At 44.4% G+C, this 22,119-nt stretch overlaps 1 protein-coding gene across 3 annotated transcripts in view; it reads right to left on the reverse strand.

Moving 5' to 3' along the window:
* Positions 1–22,119, reverse strand: part of FAM219A (family with sequence similarity 219 member A) — an 87,595-nt gene that overhangs the window by 16,452 nt on the left and 49,024 nt on the right. For all 3 annotated transcript variants that reach the window (XM_061477251.1, XM_061477250.1, XM_061477249.1), the window contains exon 2: positions 18,587–18,686. In XM_061477251.1, coding sequence (XP_061333235.1) covers positions 18,587–18,686 — 100 coding nt within the window. The remainder of the gene's footprint in view (positions 1–18,586; positions 18,687–22,119) is intronic.

A 22,119-nucleotide genomic window follows, 5' to 3' on the forward strand; every position in this document is an offset into this window, starting at 1 on the left:
TGGCTCAGCCAAAGAGCCATCCTGCACAGCAAACCTGCTCCCTTAACAGGATTAATGACCTGATCTCTCCCTTAGCGAGACTGCCATTGTCTGGGAAATGTGACGAACAGCCTTAGAGCTCAATTAGTTATTTAATAAGTTTATGATTAACCAATCTGCTGATTAAACTTTCATTAATTAGGTTGCCAGAAATTCTATTTAGAGGGATGGTGGTCCCTAATTTAATACGTTTTCTCTTGGAGCAGGATCAGGGATCTCTGTGGGCCCCTGTGTACAGCATATCCTGGCAATTCTCTCTCCTGCTGCAGCAGTACCTGCAAAAGTTGTTTGGAGGCACCTGGGGCATCACTGGGGCATGGTGGCCCTCGGGGACAGCTCGACATTGCAGCCTGGTTGTTACACATCATGCGGCTCAAAGACTCCTGCTCCTCTCTTCTAAAGTCTCGCCAAACAGCGTGGAGAGAGGCAGGCAGGGCTTATCTAGGGCAGCCACAGACCTCACAAGTACAGTTTCAAAGAGCCTATGCTGTTATTTTGATATCCATGCTGCTCTCATCTGGGTTTGGGTGGGTGGCCCACCCCAGGGAAGAACAGGAACTCCTTTCCTCTTTCTTTTTGCAAAGGGTTTAGAGAAAGCTGATGGCTTCATCTCTGGCTCTGTCCTTTGCCACATGCTCTGAAGGATGGGGCCCACCACGTGCTGCAATTTGTTCCTTGTAGGGTGTCTCAGCAGAGGGGGCAGGTTGTTGCCACTTTTCTCCTCCAGCTAGGACCCTGCTTTGGAAGAGAAATCAGAGCTGGGCTCAGCAATTAGTGCAAATCTATCTTAAACGATTAAACCTTTTCCTATCCCCAAGGGATGCTCTGTCTCCTTTCTCAGGTAGGTTTGTTATCTGTCAGTCTTAGCCAGTAGATGCTGGTGGAAGGGATGCTATGATGCAGTTGCCAGCTATTTTACATTCCATAATGTCCTTCTCCTTTCAGATGCAGGGCTGAGTGTTTGGCAGCTGCCTTTTCCTTCCACCTCTCAAAGGGGCTGGTGGTAAAACATAGCCATGCCCCAAATGCCAGAGGGAAACAGGACTGCCCAGGGAAAATTTGTCCCTGCTGAAACCCCTGAGAATAGGGCTTGAAAGACAACATGAAAGACAAGGTTATCGGCTGCATCTGCTTTGATTGCTGCAGGAGGGGAAGCAGGGCTGGGGGATGAGAGATGTCAACCCAAACTGCAGAGCCCCACAGCTGGAAACCAGATGTGCACATTGCTGAGCTGAAGCCTCTGTCAAAGGAGCAGCAGCTATAGTGGCAGGGACTCAGGGAACAACTGACTCACACTGAAGGCAGCTGTATTGTACAGGTAAAGATGATAGCTCTTAAAAGGGAGCTCTAAAACCACTGAAACACGATTTAGTATTTTAATGCTGATGTATTTTACATCTTTGTTACCCTTTGTCAGGGCAGCGCATTTAGGAGTGATTTGCTAACAAAAGCTGTCAGGTGCTGGTGTGCACATTCAGGGTTGTGGTTCTGGCACTGCCACCCCAGCGCTGCTCACTGCTGGACCAGAGGCAGCCCCAGGGAGAGAGATTGGCTGCTAAAGCACTGATGGCCTGGGCAAGGTTTAACACTGCTTTTAGGGGGACTATAAAAGAGAGTCTAGGCAAAGGGGAGGCAGGTATACCCTGGACTCTGAGTGTCAGACCCTGTTCTTAATCTTGCACAGACTTACCCTTTCCTGTCTTGCTGCAGCTAAACGCCTGATGAGATCCCACTGATTGGCAAATGAGCCCACCTCCTGGAGACAGCAGGCAGGGGAGGTTTCCCACTCTGCCTCCCAGCTGCCAGCTCTTAACACTGTAACACCAAATGAGATTGCTGAAAATGCTGCAGCTGCCAAGTCCCTCCTTTCTGACCCACTCTCCTAAATGACCCAGTGAGGCAGAAATCCTGGCAGACTAATATTTTTACCTCCCCCCTCAATGGTCAGCTGTATGTACTGAAGGGAGGAAAAATCCCAGCTTCGATTTGCTTATCGAAAGACCATTAGCTGAGGATTTTCTACAGCATTTCCAAGAGAAAAAGGAAGAGATAAGCAAAAGCAATTACAAGAACTATCATCATTTCTGTGCCCCTTGCATGCCTGTGTCAAGATAGTGCTGGGCCACAGTGTACACATCCTCAGCTTCACTTGGCACATATGTATCTGTGAGCTAAATTGCCTACTGCATTCAAACATAAGGCTTATTGTTGTACAGTTACCTGTTTGGCTACCTAACTGGAGCTGGAGGCGAGATGACAGGAACAAAAGAATTGTAAGAGTAGAATAAAAGAGAAGAGAAATAGCCTACGGGTGTCAACAAGCAAGGCTTTATTGCAGTAAGTGCTAAGGGACTAGTGAGTGTGTATAGAAGATGTGTAGTTCCTTGCCTGAGGAAATCAAGACAGAAAACAGACTGCACGTAAGGAGTACAAACAGCTAAAATGGTGGGTATTTCAGTGATGTACCTCTTGGTTCCAACTTCAGATTGAATTATCTTTCAATACTTAAGACTTACAACAGGCCTTAACTTGTATACACAGATATTTAAGCACAGTGAAAGTAGGTTGAACTTAAGGATGAAAAAGTGGAGTGAGGGTTAGCTTTTTTTCCCCTCATAAAAAACTTTGCCAGAGCCTGTGCTAATTCCAATCCCTTTCAAAGGACTTTGTAAGAAATGACCCACCTGCCCTTCAGCCAAGTGGTACTGCAGAGATGAAGGGGAGGGATGCAGTGGGGAGATGCTGGCTGGACACCCCGCATCTGCCAAAGGAGCAGGCAGCGGGATGTGCAAGGAACAAAACCCTACAGACTCCAATTTAGAGCCAAAGACATGAAGAGCAGGGGTTTGTTATCTTAAGGCATGGCAGTGTTTCAGAGAGCCTCTGCAGAGATAGAAGCTTGCTTTATTGGTTTATTTTTTGTTGGTGGTGTTTGTTGTTTCTTTTTTTTCCCTCCCTTATGCATTTTTGTAAAGAAACTTATTTTCCTGTTCATAATCTGTTTTGAATCAAGAACACAGATTTCCATTGCCAACCGACTGGACGCAGGGCTATTAGTATCGACTGTCATCTCTTCTTCCTCATTATTTCTCTCCATACAAGCACTAGCAACTTTTAGATCTCACTGTATCTCAAATTACCCAGGGGACAGTACACGAGGGTGATGGGATCGTGTGTCCTGAAGACAAATTCAGTGTGAAGCAACATGAGAGACTCCCGGAATACAGGGGCTGGGGCATCTGCAAGAGACTGGGAGTGGGAATGAGATACTGGTTCCCTTAAGGCAAGAAGTTCAAGCAAGCGCAGGGAGGAGGAAGGAGCCGTGGTGTGTACACACACACACACATTCAGTGACTCATCTCAAGCCTCTAACCTCTTTCTCAGGCACAATATTCTGGAAAGAGCCTGGCTTTTGCTAAGACCCAAACAGGAATAGCTGTAACAGATTTCCTTATAGTCCCTCCACCCCATCGATGTTCGCACATTTTGGTGCTCAAAAAGGACTCGAAAAAGCCATGAACAGAGGGAAAGGGTGGCAGAAAATACTCTCTGCTTTCAATAGGCCTTCGTGGCTGCTAACAGCTGTGCTTGCAAGGTGAACAGAAACGTGATGCCAAGCTTCAGGAAATAAAACACCTTTAACTTTTCTCCAGCTCAGCACCAGTGGAGATATGGAGGAATCCCAGGGACAGACTGCCTTGTCCTTTCCAGGGATGGCACTTAAGCCAAAATCTGGGGGCAACAGGACCTGCTGAGCTGTCTTCAATTGAGTCTCTCCTTGGGCAGCATGTCCACTGCGGGAATGAGAGGAGGAATCATTTCCCAATCACCTAGTACACAACTCAGCAAAGCCATCTGATTGAGAGGATGTGTTCTGACTTTGAGCTCACAGGGATAAAAAATGAGGAGAGACAGAAAAACAATTCAAGCTAGCATTTTTCTATCCCCTGCATCTGTTCCCCGGGTGCCATAAATCACATTGGCTCACCCCAATGACAGAAACAAGTTTTCTTCCTACCAGGTCTCCAAGGTCCTGTAAAATATAAGGGAAGGCAAGCTGCATCTCCTCTCCATACCGCACTGTGACACAGCTGTCAGAGCAGCTCTGACAGTGTCACCTCTGCAGCAGTGTATGTGGGAAAGGCATGGAGAGCCATCGCTCTTACAAATATCTCTGGAGAGGACGGTATCAGAAACCAGGGGCAGAAAGTCTTTTCTCTGTAAATGCATCAATTTGATGCTTAAAAGCAGTGAACTGGAATAAATGAGTATTCCAGCAAAATGCGCCTGCTGGTTCTGTGCTGATGAGGGTGCTCTGCAACAGCAAATTCCAGTAACACAGAGAGGTAAATTTGGGAGTTAAATCTACCACACTTTGTCCCTGGGCACTGGGACAGTGACTGGTTTTCTTAGTTTACTTGCAGTGTTAAATGCACTCTGCTTATTTTGCTCGACCTTGTGAAAAATCATACTTGGGATTCGCCACTGGGTCCACAACCTGATCGTCTGCAATAGACCTCACAAAGGTCAACCAGCATCTACCAGTGACAGTGCAAGGTGCTGGGGACCTGGCAAGGCATCACCCTGAGAGAGTTTATCAGGTACATCTGGCAGTCTCCAAGGGAAGGAAGAAAGGAAAAGGCAGTGCCTGGGCAGATGGTGCCCATGGGGCACTCTCCCTCTGGAAATCCCTGAGGACCATCACTTAAAGGCTACCAATTGAAGCCACTTGGGTGATTTCAGCTCTGCTGGACAGGCACAGGGATCTGTATGCAGTAATCACAGGGGCTCTGAAGGACTGCCCCAAAGAACAGGTTTTACAGCGGAGTTGTTTACAAATGCCAATACTTACGCTTTTCTTCCACCTAACATAAGCCCGTTTCCACCACAGAACACAGCTCAAGAGCACTCAGCTTTTCAACAGCCCTGTTGGTAACCATTGCTAAGGGCCCTTTTGAGCACTAGCTGCATGACGAGTACTCAGAAAGCTGGAGTGGATAATTCGTTGAGATAAAGGACCCACGAATCTTCACTTTTAGAACCTCAAATATCCTCTGTTTAGTTTTTCACAATTCTGTGATTCTGCCTCTGGATAATAGAGCTGGTCTATGACAAGTTGCTTTATTGTTGTATCCTGCCTTTGAAAAGTTTCAGTATTGTTCTATAACCTTGTTAGATGTAACAAACAGCTTTTCATAAGCACCTCTTTGTTCCAAACTCCAAGACCATGAAAGAGAATTTATTTCTTCTTGGCTACAGATGACACATCAGTATACATTTTTTCCCAAGGCAATCTCCACACCTTTAGCAATCTTGAACATCTGCCCACTGCCTCCACTCTTGCCCTGAAACCCTCACAAGAAGATCAAAACACTGTTTTTCAAGTTATTAAAATGGTGGACCTCATTCTCCAGGATAGATCTTAACTTTCTCTGCTTAAAATCCATTCATTCACCTGCCCTACAGAAAAAAAAACATGGATGCAAATGAGAATAAAACATGGGATGGGAGGATTCAGGAGGATTCTTTCTTGTAATTATTGTTGGCATGCAGCAGGCAGGGATCTGTCTCTGATAGCCAGCCTCTAGGTCATTATCTTTTCCTGCAAAGTCCACTAAAAGCCCCAGATCACACTAGAAATAACCTCCTCTGCCAATCTAAGATTGAAGTGCATTTTCCAATTGGCTGGTTGAGACATCAGCAATGCTAGGACCAGCTCAAATTGTCCTATGAAATGGTGGTGTTGTACATCTGCCTTAGCGACTGCTTGATTGTCACCTGTGCTGCACCTCACACAAACATGTGCACAACCACCTGGAATTTGGTTTTGCTTTGTAATATTCCATCGGTACATTCTGTGAATGTCCTTCTTTTGCTAGGACATAGAGGGTATAAGAAATGAGCTGCTTCCCGCTATTAAAAGAGCTCTCAGCATCAAGAACTATGGATGAAATGCAAGTACGGAAACGTGTCTGTAAAAGAACAAATTTCTCTGTCTGTACACTGGAGCCTTACCAGAGATACAAGCAGAGGAGAAAATTAGTTCTAATATACTCTAAAATTCAATCACTGTACAGTCGAGGAGGGTGAATTAAGGAGAAGGAACATTTTTGATGGAGTGAAAATCAAGTAGCAATTGGGTTTCTCTTGTTTACCAGTGGGCATACCAGTGCTGATGGAAGAGGACTGCTTTGTGCAAATGTATGCAGGTTACCTAAATTTACCTCTGGAAATTACTACCTACGATGCTTGTGTTGGGAACTCAAGAGAATAACTAGATAGGACTTAGACAGGCTTTTTCAGTAGCAAGTAGAAAGTATATGACATTTATATAACTGCAGTCCTAACTTGGAATAAGTTCACAGGATACTTCAATTTGAAGAGCCCTCAGGACCTTTCCAGCCCAATTTCCTCCTCAAAGCAGGATGAGCTATGGGATCAGATTCTGAGCTTTAGTCAGTCAGGTTTTCAAAACCTTCAAGAACGGAGATGCCACTACCTCCCTGGGAAAAGTTTTCCAGTGCTTGACTGTCCTCATGGTGAAAAAGGATGTTCTTATAGTGATTAAGGTGAGAAAAGGAACAGGTTGGGAATGAAGCACCCAATAGATACTACAGGCAATTTACTGCCAAATCAGGCATGCTGGTATCATTTCTCACTAGCACAGATGAAGCCTCACGAAGCTTTTACACGCTTTTTACATCCCTCCTCATTATCTCCTATCTGATGGTCATTACCAGATAAATGCAGGCAGCAGTCACTGTCTTTGCCTCCTTTACTCCTGCCCTTTTTGCTTTCTCTTTCTGCCCTGAAGGAGAGGAACTACAGCCTGGTTCTAGGTCAGATGCATGCCCTGTAGCCCCCCTGGATGCTTCAATTCACCCAGGCAGTAAGACCCAAAGCAGTCATAGCTTTTTTCTAACGCAGTCATGACACTGCTTTCTATGGAGGTGGAAATTTGCAGGTACCCATGGATGTTTAATTGCAGATAGAAAGAAGAACGCTGGTAACAAAGGAGCTGAGATCACCTCCTTGTGTTATTGGTCATCCTCATTCCATGAAGAGAAATACCCAAGGGACTGTCCAAAGAACCTAAAGCCAGATTCAAGGACTGTCATGTATTGTAGCTCTTCTGCACATAGGCAGAAGCGAGTCAGCTATGTGAGCTGAGAGGAACTAGAAACATAACATCTGCCTGCACAGAAAAAACTATGTTGAAGATTTGCTTTCACATTTTGCTTCACCCCCTGCCCCACAGATCAGAGGCTGTGTAAAGCCACATTTTGTCTTGGTGGTTAAAGCATTCAGGCAGAAAAAAGGAATTTAACTTGCATCATCCATGTTCTGGCTGAAAATAAGGAGCTCAAAGAGGCACAGCTATTTTGTGACCAATTACGTATTCTTTCAGTGAAATTACAAGCAGTTAAAAAATAGTGCTAGGGTTTACTAGGGAGTTTTTAAGCCCAAGATACTTGTTTTTTCTTTGAAAATTGTAAGTAAAACCTGAAAAAAACCCCTTAATTTAAGTGGCCTCTATTCTGGATTCAAACTACCCATGCCAACAGCATCATTTTAAATATTAAATATGCTAGCCTTGTTCAAGATATATTTTTAGCACAGTGTTATTTAGTATGTCAAAGACGGCTTCTCAGATGAACTTATACAAAGTACAATTGTCTCACTTGTACTATTCATCTCTTTTCTCAAGCCCTTAGTCCAACAACCAGTATTTAAAATAAAGCATAGGAAATCTTTCTGTTCTGAAAACCTGCTCTTAGTTTTGGGCTGGGTAATGATGGGGGATAGAGGGGCTGTTTTCAGGAATGGAGTGGCTGATGTTACTTAGGAGGTGCACTGCAGTGAAGGGGCTGCCAACAACCTGCAGCTCTGAAACACCTGATGTGATTAAACTTCATTCTCATAGCCATGTTTACTCATGGCTCATGTGCCGGGCAGGAGAACTGCATCATTCCTCCAAAAGACATCAGTAATTGCTGACTTGATTGTACCAATTTCATAGCAGGGAGCAAAGAAGAGAACATGTAGATTGCCTGTAAAAACTGGGTAGTGTCTTGCATTTAGAGCAGAAGGTAGAAACCTCAAAGTTACAGCAAACATGATAGTTTTGGGTTTACAGTAGAATTGCCTTAAAACCCCATAGAGAATTTACTTTATTGTGCTATAAACAGTGGTACTCTACAGTACAGTTCCCCATTCGCACCAGCTTAGGCTGAATCATTTCAAGCTCTTCTCAAGGTAAGCAGTGAACAGGGAGGGGAGGGGATGATAGATGACTTCACTGATACGGAAAGTGGGAGGAAGCCTGGAAAAGGAGCAATTTGCAAAGCAGAGTGGAGAGGACAGGAATCTGCTACTTACACTGTGCTGAGGCTGGAGGTAGAGATGAATGGATTGCAATGGCTACACAGGAGAAGCTGGAGATGATACTTTGAGCAAATATATGAAGATTCAGATCTACCTGCCAAGAAAGTACTTGTTTCCCTTCCTCTCCCCTTGTAACTGGACCCAGAGAGAGGATGCAAATGTTTATGGGGCATGCTTTTTCTTTAGGTCAGTTTGGAAAAAGGTTGTGGGGAATGCTCAAATGTTTTAAAATCTGATGAACAATTCCCAATTCTCCTTCTGGAAGAAGATTCAAAACTGCAGCTATTTTGCACAGCACCAGACCACGACATCTCATTTCCATGACGATGCAATAAATGCTTACCCCCAGCACAAGCTTTTCAGCCACGATTCAAGCAGTAATTAAAGCTTTTTGAATGATAGTTATGTTTAACAACTGGAGAAATGGGATTAGTCTGTTCAATTACTGCTGTGACTTTACAGCTTCTTAAATAAAACCTTGTCTTGGTAAATATATGGTATCTATAAAACCAGTTTTATTTTCCTTCGGTGTGACCTTTTTTATAGAGAATGACTGCCAACCAGAACAGAAAAAGAGAAATGCTGAAAGTTTAAGGTTTGAAAGATAAGGAGGAGAAGTGCCAGAGGTGCTGCACACAGCAGAGCCCAAAGGCAGTGACTAGTATGGGCTGTGGTCTTCCCTGGAGAAGCTACTACCTTGTCACTGCCAGGAGTGAAGCCACTGTCAGGGAACAGGCAAAGCTCTCTCTTAATCCCAGCCAAGACTCACAGATCCAGACGCCTCTTTGCACAGCTAGTCCCATCACCTGCACTGCAGCTTAATTCCTGGTCCTGAAACTCCATAAAGCAGTTGTTTGGTTGGTGTAAGAGGCTGGTGGTATTCCTGACCCCAAGTTGACATACTGAGAACAGATGAATTTGCAGTAGAGTTGCTTCTAACGTCTGCTAATCAAGGCAACAGCCTCTTTTGCATGTGCCCAGCATAGGTCCATATTGCTGCATGACCTGCTTCAGTCAGTGCTGAGTCCATGAAACCTTTGTGGTTTCTTCTGTGCTGTCCCCTGCTTTTGGGAATTGCTCCTCCCCAGGCTTCTGAACCAAAAATGATGGATATGATGAAGTCTGACAGTTACTAACTGGGCAAAAATTGTGCTTAGTTTGTTACTGCTGCTTCCATCCTTCCTCCTTACCATTTCATGTAGGACATCTCCCTAACTGCCACATTAAGAGCTTGGCCATGTAGGTGATGCTTTAGCTGCATCACTTGCTGGGCCTGGCACATTGGGCTCTGTCTGCCAGTAATGCTGTCAGCTATACTTGGAGCCATGACTGTCCCTGGGTTCAGAGGGAGAAGGGCTTCTTGGGTGTTTCTCTGGTCATGCTCAGCTGAGTTCTGCATCCAAGACCACAACAGTACCCCCACCTAACCAGGACCCTGATACTGACAGGACACATGCTATTGAGGACCTCCTCATCTGTTCTGCTCTCCTGTTGTGGCACACCCAGGTTTATGTGTTTTTCTGAGCTCCAAAGGATCCTTTAAGATCTCAGAAAAGCAACATGACATTTAACAGGGTGCTGTGAGCATGCTCTGTATGTAAGGATAGTGGATAAACAAGAACTGCAGTGAACTTCCTATACCAGCAAAACTCTGTGTATTATTTCTATTTAACAGAGCCTTATCTGCTGATGGAGCACTTTAGCTCCAACACTCAATAAGCAGACAGTAACCTTCCCTGGCTAAGAGCTGAGTGTGCAGCACAGAAAAGACAAAGGACAAGCCCATGTCACTGAACAGTCAGAACAAATTCAATTAACCACCAGGTACAATTTAAGGCTCATCATTAATGAATCAAACACATTAAAAAATATTATCATCCAATACTGTCCACAGATGCTGTGATCTGCTCTGGAGCCAGTTTACATTAATTACACTGGGCTCTGTTTGCTTCCATTGAGTGCAATGCCTAAACTCATCTACCTATGGAGACATCAAAAGGAATACAGAAATAGTAAATCCTGCATAATTCAGAATCAGGGAAATATTCCCCTGCGGTGGGCCAGAGGATCAGGCTGAACCTACATTTAAGGACACAGGGCTCTGAGAAGCCAGAAAAAAGTACTAGTGCCATTTTCTGTGTTGTTTTGTCAAAGATGCCAACACCTGAGCAGGCAGACTTGTTAACTCAGCTGGTGTTAAGACTTTTTAATTTCAGGAACAAGGTGAAGATCACCTTTTGGTCATCACTCTCCTTTAAACCAGCTTTCTAAGTACTTGATAGAGAACAATGATGAAAGTATAATGAGACTTCTGAACAGACCATCAACCTATCACTGCTGCGGTGCTGCCTGCTGGGGTTAGGCTTTGCTAGACCAGGTAGTTTTTATTCTCATCACTACTTTAATTACTGAATTTTTCCTTCCTTCTATCAGAGAATCTCAATAATCTACTCTATTTGTTTTGCCTCACAACCTCTGAGCTGCTTCTCCTATGAAAGGTGGCATATTATGGTGGGTCAGGACAAAGAAAACCTGTGATCTGGAGCCCTGGTCTTCTGCTTCAGGCAAAAAACCCCATTCAGACAGCAGATGCTTTGGCCTATTCTCATTACAAAGTAAAACAATTTGTGTAGAAGTGGATCTTCAGGGTTAGCTCTTTCCTGGACCATCATACTTGCAGGCACTGTAAAAAGCTGGAGTGGCTAAAGGGTGGCCAGATAAGTTTAAGTTTGGGTTCAAACTTAAACAGGGGAAGCTCAGGTTAGATATATGGCAGAAGCTCTTTACTGTGAGGGTGGTGAGCCAGTGGAATGGGTTGCCCAAGGAAGCTGTGAATGCTCCATCTCTGGCAGTGTTCAAGGCCAGGTCAGATGGAGTCTTGGGTGACATGGCTTAGTGTGAGGTGTCCCTGCCCATGGCAGGGGGTTGGAACTAAATGATCTTAAGGTCCTTTCCAACCCTAACTGTTCTATAAGTCTATAATGCCCAACAAAATTATTCAGCTAACTTAAAGCTTCCTCCCTCATGACCTCTTATCTGAATGTGTATTAGCCAAGAGTGATGTGTACAACACAAGATGTGTGTCTACCGGCTTGCTAAGTCTGTGGGTTCCCCCTAACATGTCATGGGAGAGGTGCACATATGCTGATGGAGAAATGGGAAAGACCAGTAAAATACTGCTGAGGTGCCAAGCAAACTGTAGTGACAGAAATAGCACGCTCATTTGGTGAACACCATGCCACATCATGCTCATATTCATGTACTTAGGCTCTGCTCCTGGGATTTGCTGACTGGCACCTCCCTTCCTTCTGTCTCACCCACTAACATACTCCCTCCTTCCCAGAGCACTCTGCTGAACTCCAGTGAATTGCTCTCTTCCAGTTTCTCTTAATGGCTTTACTGTTTACCCAAGTCTGTGTCAGCTACAGTGTCTCACACGCCTCTTCCTTTCTGCCCTTCTATTTCTCCTCTAACTGACCTGCAATAATATGCCTGCCACAACTGTTTTCCTGCCCTCATCTTTGCTGTTCTGTCCGCAGACAGCTCTACTGCCCTTAATGTGATGCAACTGTTCATTCTCTCATCCCCTCCAAAAAGACCCTGGAGATGCCCTACAGGAAGGATGCTTCAATAAATTGCGTACACAATTGCTATTATAAATGGGAAGAGTAATAACACATGAAATAATGTTTAAATAAATTCCTCCCAAGCCTCAGGAGGCCTCTGAGTGGTAGGCTATGCTTCCACCTTCATGAAGAAAATCAATAGCAGTGCTACACTGCCACTGCACTCTGGCTTCCACACTACCATCCACCTCCCCCCCGTACGAAATACAGACAGTGTTCAAGGAACTGGGTGCTCCTAGGGGACGAACACGGCTCTGTGCACTTAAGGTAATGATGTCACTTGAGGTCGCCATGTAAACAGTTACGGGTATGGAAATCTGCAGTTTTGTCAACAGAGGTGGAACCTGGGGACCCAGCTCAAGAGTGGAAGCTTCTTTATAAAACGTATCCCTAATTTACCTTCAGAGCTTCTTCCCAGAAACAACAGATGCTATAGCTAATTAGCATTAATCGCCTTGTTATAGAAACGCAACTGGGAATAGCCAGCACTTGAGGTACTGACAAGGATACACTAATGGCATTGATTTGTCCAGCCTCCTACAACCTCCCTTTACTATTCTGTCTTCTGTGTGAAAAGTTTAGAAGTCTGGGGGTTGGGCTGCATCTCCCAGTGCCAGTTTTTTCATCTTGATCTGCTGCAAGAGCAGCCCTGGAATGGGATTTCTGAGCGAGGCATTCTTCTGACCAGCTCTGGGATAGGATGCTCTGCTGTGTGCTTTGTGGATTTTACCACAGAGTAATAGAACAGTTACGACTGGAACGGACATTAAGATCATCCAGTTCCAACCCCTCTGCCATGAGCAGGGACACCTCACACTAAACCATGTCACCCAAGGTTTCGTCCAGCCTGGCCTTGAACACTGCCAGGGATGGAGCATTCACAGCTTCCTTGGGCAACCCGTTCCAGTGCCTCACCACCCTTACAGTAAAGAACTTCCTCCTTATATCCAATCTAAACTTCCCCTGTTCAAGTTTGAACCTGTTTAAGTTTTTCAACGGAGATGCTTTAGAACAAGCTCTGAACCCACACCCAACCCTAGGAGAGGGGTTAAACAACTACATCAACTGAAAGATCAGTCTCATGAGCCACATGGGGAGATAAAGGCATTCTGTTCTTTACCAGGATTAGAGACCATCTGTAAAGTTTCAACCATGAATGCACCAATTTTGTTATGTTGAACCCTGAGGTCTTTGTAGTTCTCAGCTCATTGAATGATATTCCCAGTACTACTCCTCCCTGATTGTACAGCAATTCAATATCTGCCATGAATACACAGCAGCAGGCTGGAAGGTAGAAACTAACACCATAGATTTGTCACCAGCCTCTGTCTTTAAAACAATTCTCTCCTCTGTCCACTTCAGTCTCCACTTTCCAGCAGCAGGCTGGAGGGTAGAAGCTAATACCACAGATTTGTCATCAGCCTCTGTCTCTAAATTGATTATCTCCTCTGTCCACTTCAGTCTCCACCAAGACAGGACACAGACATAAATCAGATTCTCAGTTTTGTCCAAATCAAGCATGCCAGAGAACAACATGCTACATTTCCTGACCAATCTGGTGGCCTTCTATGACGGAGCTATAGAAGTGATGGACAGGGCAGAGAAGTTGATGTCAATCGACCTGGACTTGCACAAAGTGCTCTACACTGTCCCACACGGCATCCTTCTCTCTAAACTGGAGCGACATCAATTTGATGGATGGACCACTCAGTGGATAAAGAACTGGCTGGATGGCCACACACAAAGAGTTGTGGTCAATGGCTCAATGTCCAGCTGGAGACCAGTAATGAGTGGTGTCCCCCAGGGATCGGTGTTGGGACCGGTCTTGTTCAACATCTTTGTCGCTGACATGGACAGTGGGATTGAGTGCGCCCTCAGCAAGTTTGCCGATGACACCAAGCTGTGTGGTTCGGTTGATACCCTGGAGGGAAGGAATGCCATCCAGAGGGACCTTGACACACTTGTGAGGTGGGCTGATGCCAACCTCATGAAGTTTAACCATGCCAAGTGCAAGGTCCTACACCTGGGTCGGAGCAATCCCAGGCACAGCTACAGGTTGGATGCAGAAGAGATTAAGTGAATAACAAGACTTCCTTCACCTCTCCCTGAGCCATCTGCTTGGCTCAGACACTACCATGGCCACTAACTTGCTCTCATCCCCTTCTTGCTATACAAAAAGCCAAAAGGCCAGACTGGGGTGACTCAAGAGGCTTTTACGCTCACCCCTGCAACAGGTTGAGGCTCCTGGTGAATAGAATTTCCTTCCAGTAGTAGTTGGGCTGTGGCTGACCTGCACCATGTCTCCTAGAGAAAAAAAGCAACATCCTACAATGCAGCTGGCAGTAGGAATGTGTTCATACCCCTATTAATTAGTGAAATAGCTCTCCTCTGTTAGTGTTACAATAGCTTCCTGCCTCTTGAAGCAAGGAAACTTCCTGGTTAGGCTGGTGGATTGATTATATATACTTGATCCACAGCAGCTGACACTAAAAGCAACTTTATGACACTTGCTTCTCCTTATGGGGTTGACCAGAATCAGCCACTGTGTTTTCTGGTATTTTTGGCAAGCTAAGTACCAGCATGAGATCTAAGCTTGGAGGGGAACAAAACGGTAGTTAGGGTTTACAGCCAAGTTCCTGGTGTGATGAAAATGCCACTGCCACAAACCCTCATCGCCACCGTAGCTTGTTCTGCAGCACTCCAACCAATTGGCACATTGCCCATTCTGTTTTAACATAATCTGTAACGTCACTGATTGCTGGATAAGACAGACAGACAGTCTGCATGGGGATTTCAGCACAGGGAAGAGAAATTAAAAATGCAAAATAGAAAAACAGATGGCATAAGCTTCATTAAAATAATATCTCATCTCCTGGGGATCCCAGGAGGATCCATTGCTTTCTGGTGGATATGGTGCCCCTGAGACTTACACTTGGGGATTATTCTGTTCCTACATCTCGCCTTATCACAACTCTCTTCTGTTTTCACAAAGCTTGTGGTATATGCTCCATCTGGACATGCCTCCTAATAAGGATGTGCTGGAGACATCCACACTAAGCACTAATGTATACCCAGACTTCCCTCCTTCTCTCGCCTGTGCCAGGACCCTCCTTATCAAGTGATTTTAAAGACAGAAAGAAGCAGTTCCTGACAGAAAGATGAAATGGGAGTGTTAGAAAAGTAAGAAATACATAATTAATATGGACATAATATCAATAAAGGTTTAGGATGATAAACTACACGAACTGGGAGATGTTATTTCCACTTAGTGTGAAGCTTTCCTCTTTTTTGTTGTGTTCCCAGCAGCAAGCTGAATGTTTTACTGGTTCATTTATAACCCAGGTGTAATCCTTAGGAATTCACTAGAACTATGTCACCTGCAAAGTTTTTCTTGTATCTAACTGACCCCCAAAGCAAACACATGGCCAAATGTATTTATTCAGAGGGGGAGAAACAACAGAGGAAAAGACCATTCGAGCAGTAGGATGAATCTGTGTTCCATGCATGCAGCACAGGAAATTCCTTCTGTCACACTTCAATCACTGCAGCCTCTGGAAGCAAAAGCTGTATTCATGCTGGGTTGGTATTTAACTGAGCTCACTTGAACCAAGCTTCCAGCAAGCACATGTGACAGATTTCTATATGAATCTTCATGGACTGAAAAATGACATTTATCAACCTTCCATCCGAGCATTTGACATTTGAACAATTGATTCTGATTTAACAGTGAAAAATGCCACTACCCATATGGAAAATCCACAATAGGATTAAAACCCTAGTTGCTACCATCCCAAACAATGGCTCCGCCAGTTAAGCTATCAAACATTTATGTATTATTTTAACTTTTTCTAGCTTTAAAGAGATTAAAAAACCAACCCAAATCCTGAGAAGTTTAATGCAGAAGAGACAAAAAAGTCTAGTTGGAGGAACAGGGGCCAGAGCTAGGAGATGTGAGCCATTAAACTGCTCGCAAATTGTAAAGGCTGGGCAGATTTTAAGAATAACAGCAGCAAGAGCTGATGTGGATTAAAAGCACGCTACACTGGCTACCGACAATACCGTCAGTCTCATTTTGCCACAGGTAATTCAGAGTTTATCTGAGTACGGCTAAGAGTAGAGTGTCAGTCCAAATGCTACTAGATATGTGTTCACCTAATTATAGAGACATGCTGTCTCCACAGGCAGAGAGGGAGATGTTTGAGCAGATTTCTCTCTGGAGACAAGACAAGATGATATTTGGCAGCCTTGCAAGACAATTCCTCTTAACCATGTAGGTTTCTCCCACTATTACCTTCATGAGAAGCCTGGAGAAGAGAAGGCTGTGTGGAGACCTCAGAGAAGCCTTCCAGTGTCTGAAGGGGGACTACAAGGATGCTGGAGAGGGACTTGTCACTAGGGACTGTAGTGACAGGACAAGGGGTAACGGGTTAAGACTTAAACAGGGGAAGTTTAGATTGGATATATGGAAGAAGTTCTTTACTGTAAGGGTGCTGAGGCACTGAAATGGGTTGCCCAGGGAAGTTGTGAATGCTCCACCCCTGGTGGTCTTCAAGGCCAGGTTGGACAGAGCCTTGGGTGACATGGTTTAGTGTGAGGTGCCCCTGCCCATGGCAGGGGGGTTGGAAGTGGGTGATCTTAAGGTCCTTTCCAACCCTAACTATTCTATGATTCTATGAGTATATAGTGGTCTGCATTGAGGGTAAACCAGGCAGGATCACTAGCTGGAAATGAGGTCCTGGCAATACTACACCTCTATCTACAGCAAAAAGTGTTCAGACTCTTCCAATACCTCCTTTTACCTCTCTATTGATGAATAGCAGCATTCAGCAGTGGATAAGTGAAATAAAATCTTCCCTGTGTGGAAAAGCAGAAGTTCTGGAAGAAAGACTAATCATTCCGTTGTATTTGATCTTGGGAAAAATATGGTAAGCTATGTAACTGTGGCATATTTTCATGTATTAGGCCATTGTAATAATCAGTTGTCTTGCATTCAGCTAATGTAACAGGCTTCCTCTTAGTCACCTCCAGTTGCTAAATTCCAGTTTACATCAGACTGTCATATTTTTCTCATTTCTATTATTCCAGTTTTCATGTTTCCTCTGTGGTATTTCATAGTCTTTGTTGTACTTTTGTCTCCCAAATATGCTATGACTAAATTTTCTTTGCAGATTCATGCATTTTATGTCAAAGTCATTAATAAACACTCCATTAGCAATGTCCTTTCATCTGATAATTTCTCCCTCTCAAAAAACATAATCTGATGTGTTTTAAGTTCCTGGGTTTCTCAAACTACTGGCTTTGCTTAAACACTTAAGAGATCTACCTCAAATTACTTTTTCATTTAATTTGCATGGTTGAACTTGTTAACTCTGAATCCAAATCTATTTCCCATGATCAGATCACCTATAATGTCCTCATCACTAAAGCCAAGTCATGTCAGCAAATCTCTGGAGGGTATTTTTACTGCCTACAAATGCAAGACTATCTCAGACTTACCAATAATAGAATCAATTGCTCTCCAACTTGATTCTTGATGTTAAATTACCTAAAACAACTATTGCAGTAGTAATTATCATTCTAAGAACATTACAGAACTCTCTTGGCAGTAAAAAAGGATCCTGGTGGCATACGGTATGCTGGCAGTGACAATCCTTAACCAAACTGTGACTGGTGCTGTCAATAACACATAGTGCTGCTCCCTGCCTTTTCCTGAGAAGCAGCCACTTCTTTCAAAGCCTTCCCAACATGGCACAGTCACCCTCAATAAGCTCCAGCAGCATCCTCTCAATGTCATTTGTACTGATGTGAAGGACAACCAGGGGACTGCTTCCTGATCCCACTGCAAAATTTTTCAGATTTAAGATTCTATTTTATATCCACATTCTAAGCAAAAAGCACACTGTTCCTTCATCAGGTTCTTGAGGCTCTGTGGCAAAATAGTGGCCCAGGTTTTGGAGGCAGAACAGCCATGTATGGACTGCTGTCCTCCTGTAAGCGTTAGCCTTGCAAGGAAGCAGTGTATTGTGCTCACTGGATGATTCTGCTTCCAGGACTTAAAAAATACTGCTCAGAAGTAGAATGAGGTATGTGAACCTTTACAGACCTACAAGTCCTCCATCTCATAGTAACACAGCTCTATCTTTTTCTGATAGTGGCCCAAGTCTCTGATGCCTTCCCTTTTGTTTGCAGTTATTCTGTCTTCTCTCCTTTTTTACAGTCCCTCTATATTATCTACATTCTTTATCTGGCCAAGCCTTGATCTTAGCTTGATAAAAATCTGTGGGTTAAAAAAACTATGTCTTCCTTTCAAGGAATAGCTTTCTTCCTCTACCACAGCCCAAGGTACAGGGTCCTTACATGTTTGTAGGTCAGTTCCCTTAGCAGCAGAATCGCAATGATAAAACTGCTCTGAGAGTTGTTTGATCCAAGCTGGCTTGCTCAGCCACATATGTGGAGATCTGCATACGATCCCATGAGTACCTCATTGTATTTCAGACCTTGGATTCAGCCTTTTCACTTTCCATCAGCAGACTCACCTAATTTCACTTGAAGTGGGGACGGCTTATAGTTCATGGCTACAGTCTCTCCCTCCCTCGTATCACAATCTCTGTCCGAAATAGATGCAGCTGTTGGATCCTGTTGAAAGACAAAAGGAAACAAAACAGAATGGTTTAGCTAAAAGTTATGCAGTCTCTTCTCTAACTTGCTGTTAGGCAAGTCCATCCCCACCCGCATTCAGAATGAACAAAGAACATGCCAGTGTTTTGAATGGCTGAAACCCAGAGGCAAACCACAGGACTTTGGAAGCACATTTAGTATGCTAAAAGTACCTCTGGAAAAGCCAGATTTCAACATCAGACTTACATGATGGATGATACTGGGAATATAATGTGGAGGGTGGGTCACCAGTTCAAATTCAGCCTGGGTTGGCAACCGTCCCAAACCATTTTCACGTGATGACTCTGGGGTGTTGCATGACATGCATTTACAGTTTCAGCCGAGTCCCAGGTGGACCAGTCAACCTCATGATTAAAACTAAAAAGTTTGTGACCAGCTCTTTGTGAAAGTCCAGCTCAGAAGGAATGAGGACTGAATGAGTGGGAGAATTCAATCTCTGGTCCCCTTGGGAGAAGAATAAAGATGCACGTATTTCCAATACTGAATCACTTTTCATGGCTAACTGGGGAGATTTAATTTCAGTTATCTCTCAGCAGCACAGCATCCTTCTTTGTCACTAAAATGCTCCCAAAACCCAAAGCTCCCCGTTATGCCTACTTGCATACAACCTAGTCTCTGCTACCGCACGCCAAAGGGTTCAGAGAGGGACAAACTACCAATTCAAGCACTTCTACCAGTATCTAAGAATATTTAAAGTCCTTTCAAGCAAACTTCACACCTGTTGGAACTCTCTCTACTCAGCACCATCACAATTAAAAATGTTTTCAACCATGTTCACTTTTTTCCTCCACTAAATTGGACATGCATGCATATACATACACCTATATTTGTATGCAAATTTGGATTTGCCACACTGAACAGCAGCTGAATGGCAAAAACACAGCAGCTGAAATTAAATGAAGCCAAAAATGAAGTGGTGCACCAAAGAACAACAATCCCAACTTTATAAATTAAAATTATGAGCTGTAGCTAGCTAGTATCACTCAAGGAAGAGATCCTCGATGACAGGTTCCATCAGGTAATAGGCACAGATCTACAGAGGGTGAGAACTAGGGAGGCACCACCACAGGTTCATGATGTTCTTGTACTCTTGGGGATATGATATAGGGGTAGCCGAGACCTTTCATATGACTTGAAACAGCCATCCTTACTTTTTGTGTTAGAATCTATTCTATGATATATCTCAGCCAAAGGCCAGTTCTTGTGGTATCCTCTAAGTACAGGATCGGTCTCAAACACACTCAGATGTAGGAGCTAGATCAGAATCCAGGCCCTAGGAAAGGATATTCATGGGAATAGCCAGATAATGTAAAGGGCATGTCTGTTTCCCAGGCATGCTAGAAACTCTCCAAGAGGAATGTGGAAGATGATAAGTGGCACCACCTGAGTGCAGGCTTCCTGGATGAGAATCTTACATCCAACAGTCTGGGAAAAGACAGGATATAGCCATTTTTAAGGAACATGACTCCAAGAGCTGGATGCTCCCTTAGTGCTACTGAACACAAACAAGTCCTTGGAGCCCTAATCTGCTGGCGGCAGGAAGGCATGGGAGTTATTACAGTTAAGGACATGGTGTGATGGCCATATACTGCCTCCTATGATGGTGCAGTACAGCACAGAGCCAAGTGAGCTCACAACCAGCAGTTCACATGGCAGAGAAGGAGCCTGGCCACCCAGACTACCAAAGATTCACGTTGTTAGAATCATGTTTGAACTCTTTAAATCAAAACCAGACCTTACTTTTCTCAGCAGCTGATGTGCTGACAGTAGCTTTTCCTTGTGGGTGACCTGCCAGTGAGATCAGACATCCATCTGCATGAACAGAGTGAGAGGAGAAATATTTTGAGGTGCCTGTGATGATTCGGACTCTGGTCCTGGACCAGAGGACTCAGCTGGAGCAGTCTCAAAGCTAGGCTCTAGACCAAACAAATAGGAAACGATCCTTAGAACTCCAGAAAAAAAACAAAGATGATTTTCAAGGAGCAATTCATTCCATCATGTCTTAACACTCATCTTAAAAGGAGAAGAATCCACCCTTGGAGATGTGTCTCCCTCTCTCCACTGCCTATAGAGGAGGCCTCGCAACTGGTGGAGACTGCATCCCTGCTTCCGACATGGGGCAGATGAAGGACACAGCAGCAGAGTCCATAATAATGCCAGTCCATACCAGGAATTCATCTCCAAGGTTTGGAACAACACTTTTCTGCCCTAGCAGCATGGCATCTCTACAGCAGACCTGCAGGGCAACATGTTATGGCCACACAGCAGACCCATGGCTTGCACAGAGGGATAACAAAGCACCAGCAGCTTCTGGGTGACCACCACTGCATACACAGGCAAGACTGCTCTCTCCTGAGAGCAAAATGTATTGAAAAGGAAACCAAGCTGGGCCAGAGACAGCATCCCCAGTGCCAGTGGGTATTCATCCCCATCCCAGGAGTGCCAAGGCACTGTCGTATTTCCCATCCATCACTTCATATATGTTCTGCAGCAATGCACAAGACTCCATAGTAACAACCCTGGCTGCGAGAATGACAGCATTCCCACGCAGCTCGGCTGGAGCTGCCTCTTTGCACGAACACGCTTTTCTTCTGTGCATACTGAACGGGTTCTTTCTCTATATCTCATCCACTCAGAGAAATGTTTACTTGACTAATTAGCCTCTTGCTTGTGAATGCCTGTGAGCACACCGAGACTCACCGCAGGCTTTCGCTACCGCAATTCACTTGGTGATTTTGTCATTTTTTACAAGCCTCTCCAGGCTGATGCATTCAGCACTGACCCCGACATCAAAATCTCAGCTACGTGGTGAGACCAGTCCCAGGCCAGACAATGTGATTTTTCTCTGCTTGCTGGGGGTACACTCCCAATCAAAAGGCAAGTGCTGAGATGTAGCTGCAGGGGTTCTAAATGGTGATGGAAATTTAATATTTTCAAGGGACTTTTTTGTTCCTGAGGCCTCCTTGTAATTTCATTCCTAGGGGGAAAAATACATTAAATGAGGCCACTTTATGAATATTTGGCTGGAACCAGCGTTTAACCAAAGTTTTCTCCCCACATCCCGCATGCTCACAGCTTGATTGGGTATGCACAACTACAGCATTCAAACGGTGGGGTGGTTCCTTACTAGTTTGTTTTTTTCTCTAGGTTTGACAAAATGGACCTCAAAAACTGCTCTCCTGCTAAGTACGGCCACGTCCTACTCTGTGTGTACCATGTGCTGTTTCTGAACAACAGAAATTAATTGCAGTGAACCTTTATGGAGCATGAGTGCTGTGAATCCTCAATGTACAGGAGCACAGAGAGAAGCTGAAAACACTTCAAACCAAAATCAGGAGTTTAAGGAGGATGACACACAGCAGGCTTTTTATTCTTCCTCCTTTTTAAAATC

This window comes from Pezoporus flaviventris, unplaced genomic scaffold (assembly GCF_033815535.1).
Source record: "Pezoporus flaviventris isolate CSIRO_AGI_PZ_B2104156 unplaced genomic scaffold, CSIRO_AGI_Pfla_v1 ptg000100l, whole genome shotgun sequence".
Classification (NCBI taxonomy): domain Eukaryota; kingdom Metazoa; phylum Chordata; class Aves; order Psittaciformes; family Psittacidae; genus Pezoporus; species Pezoporus flaviventris.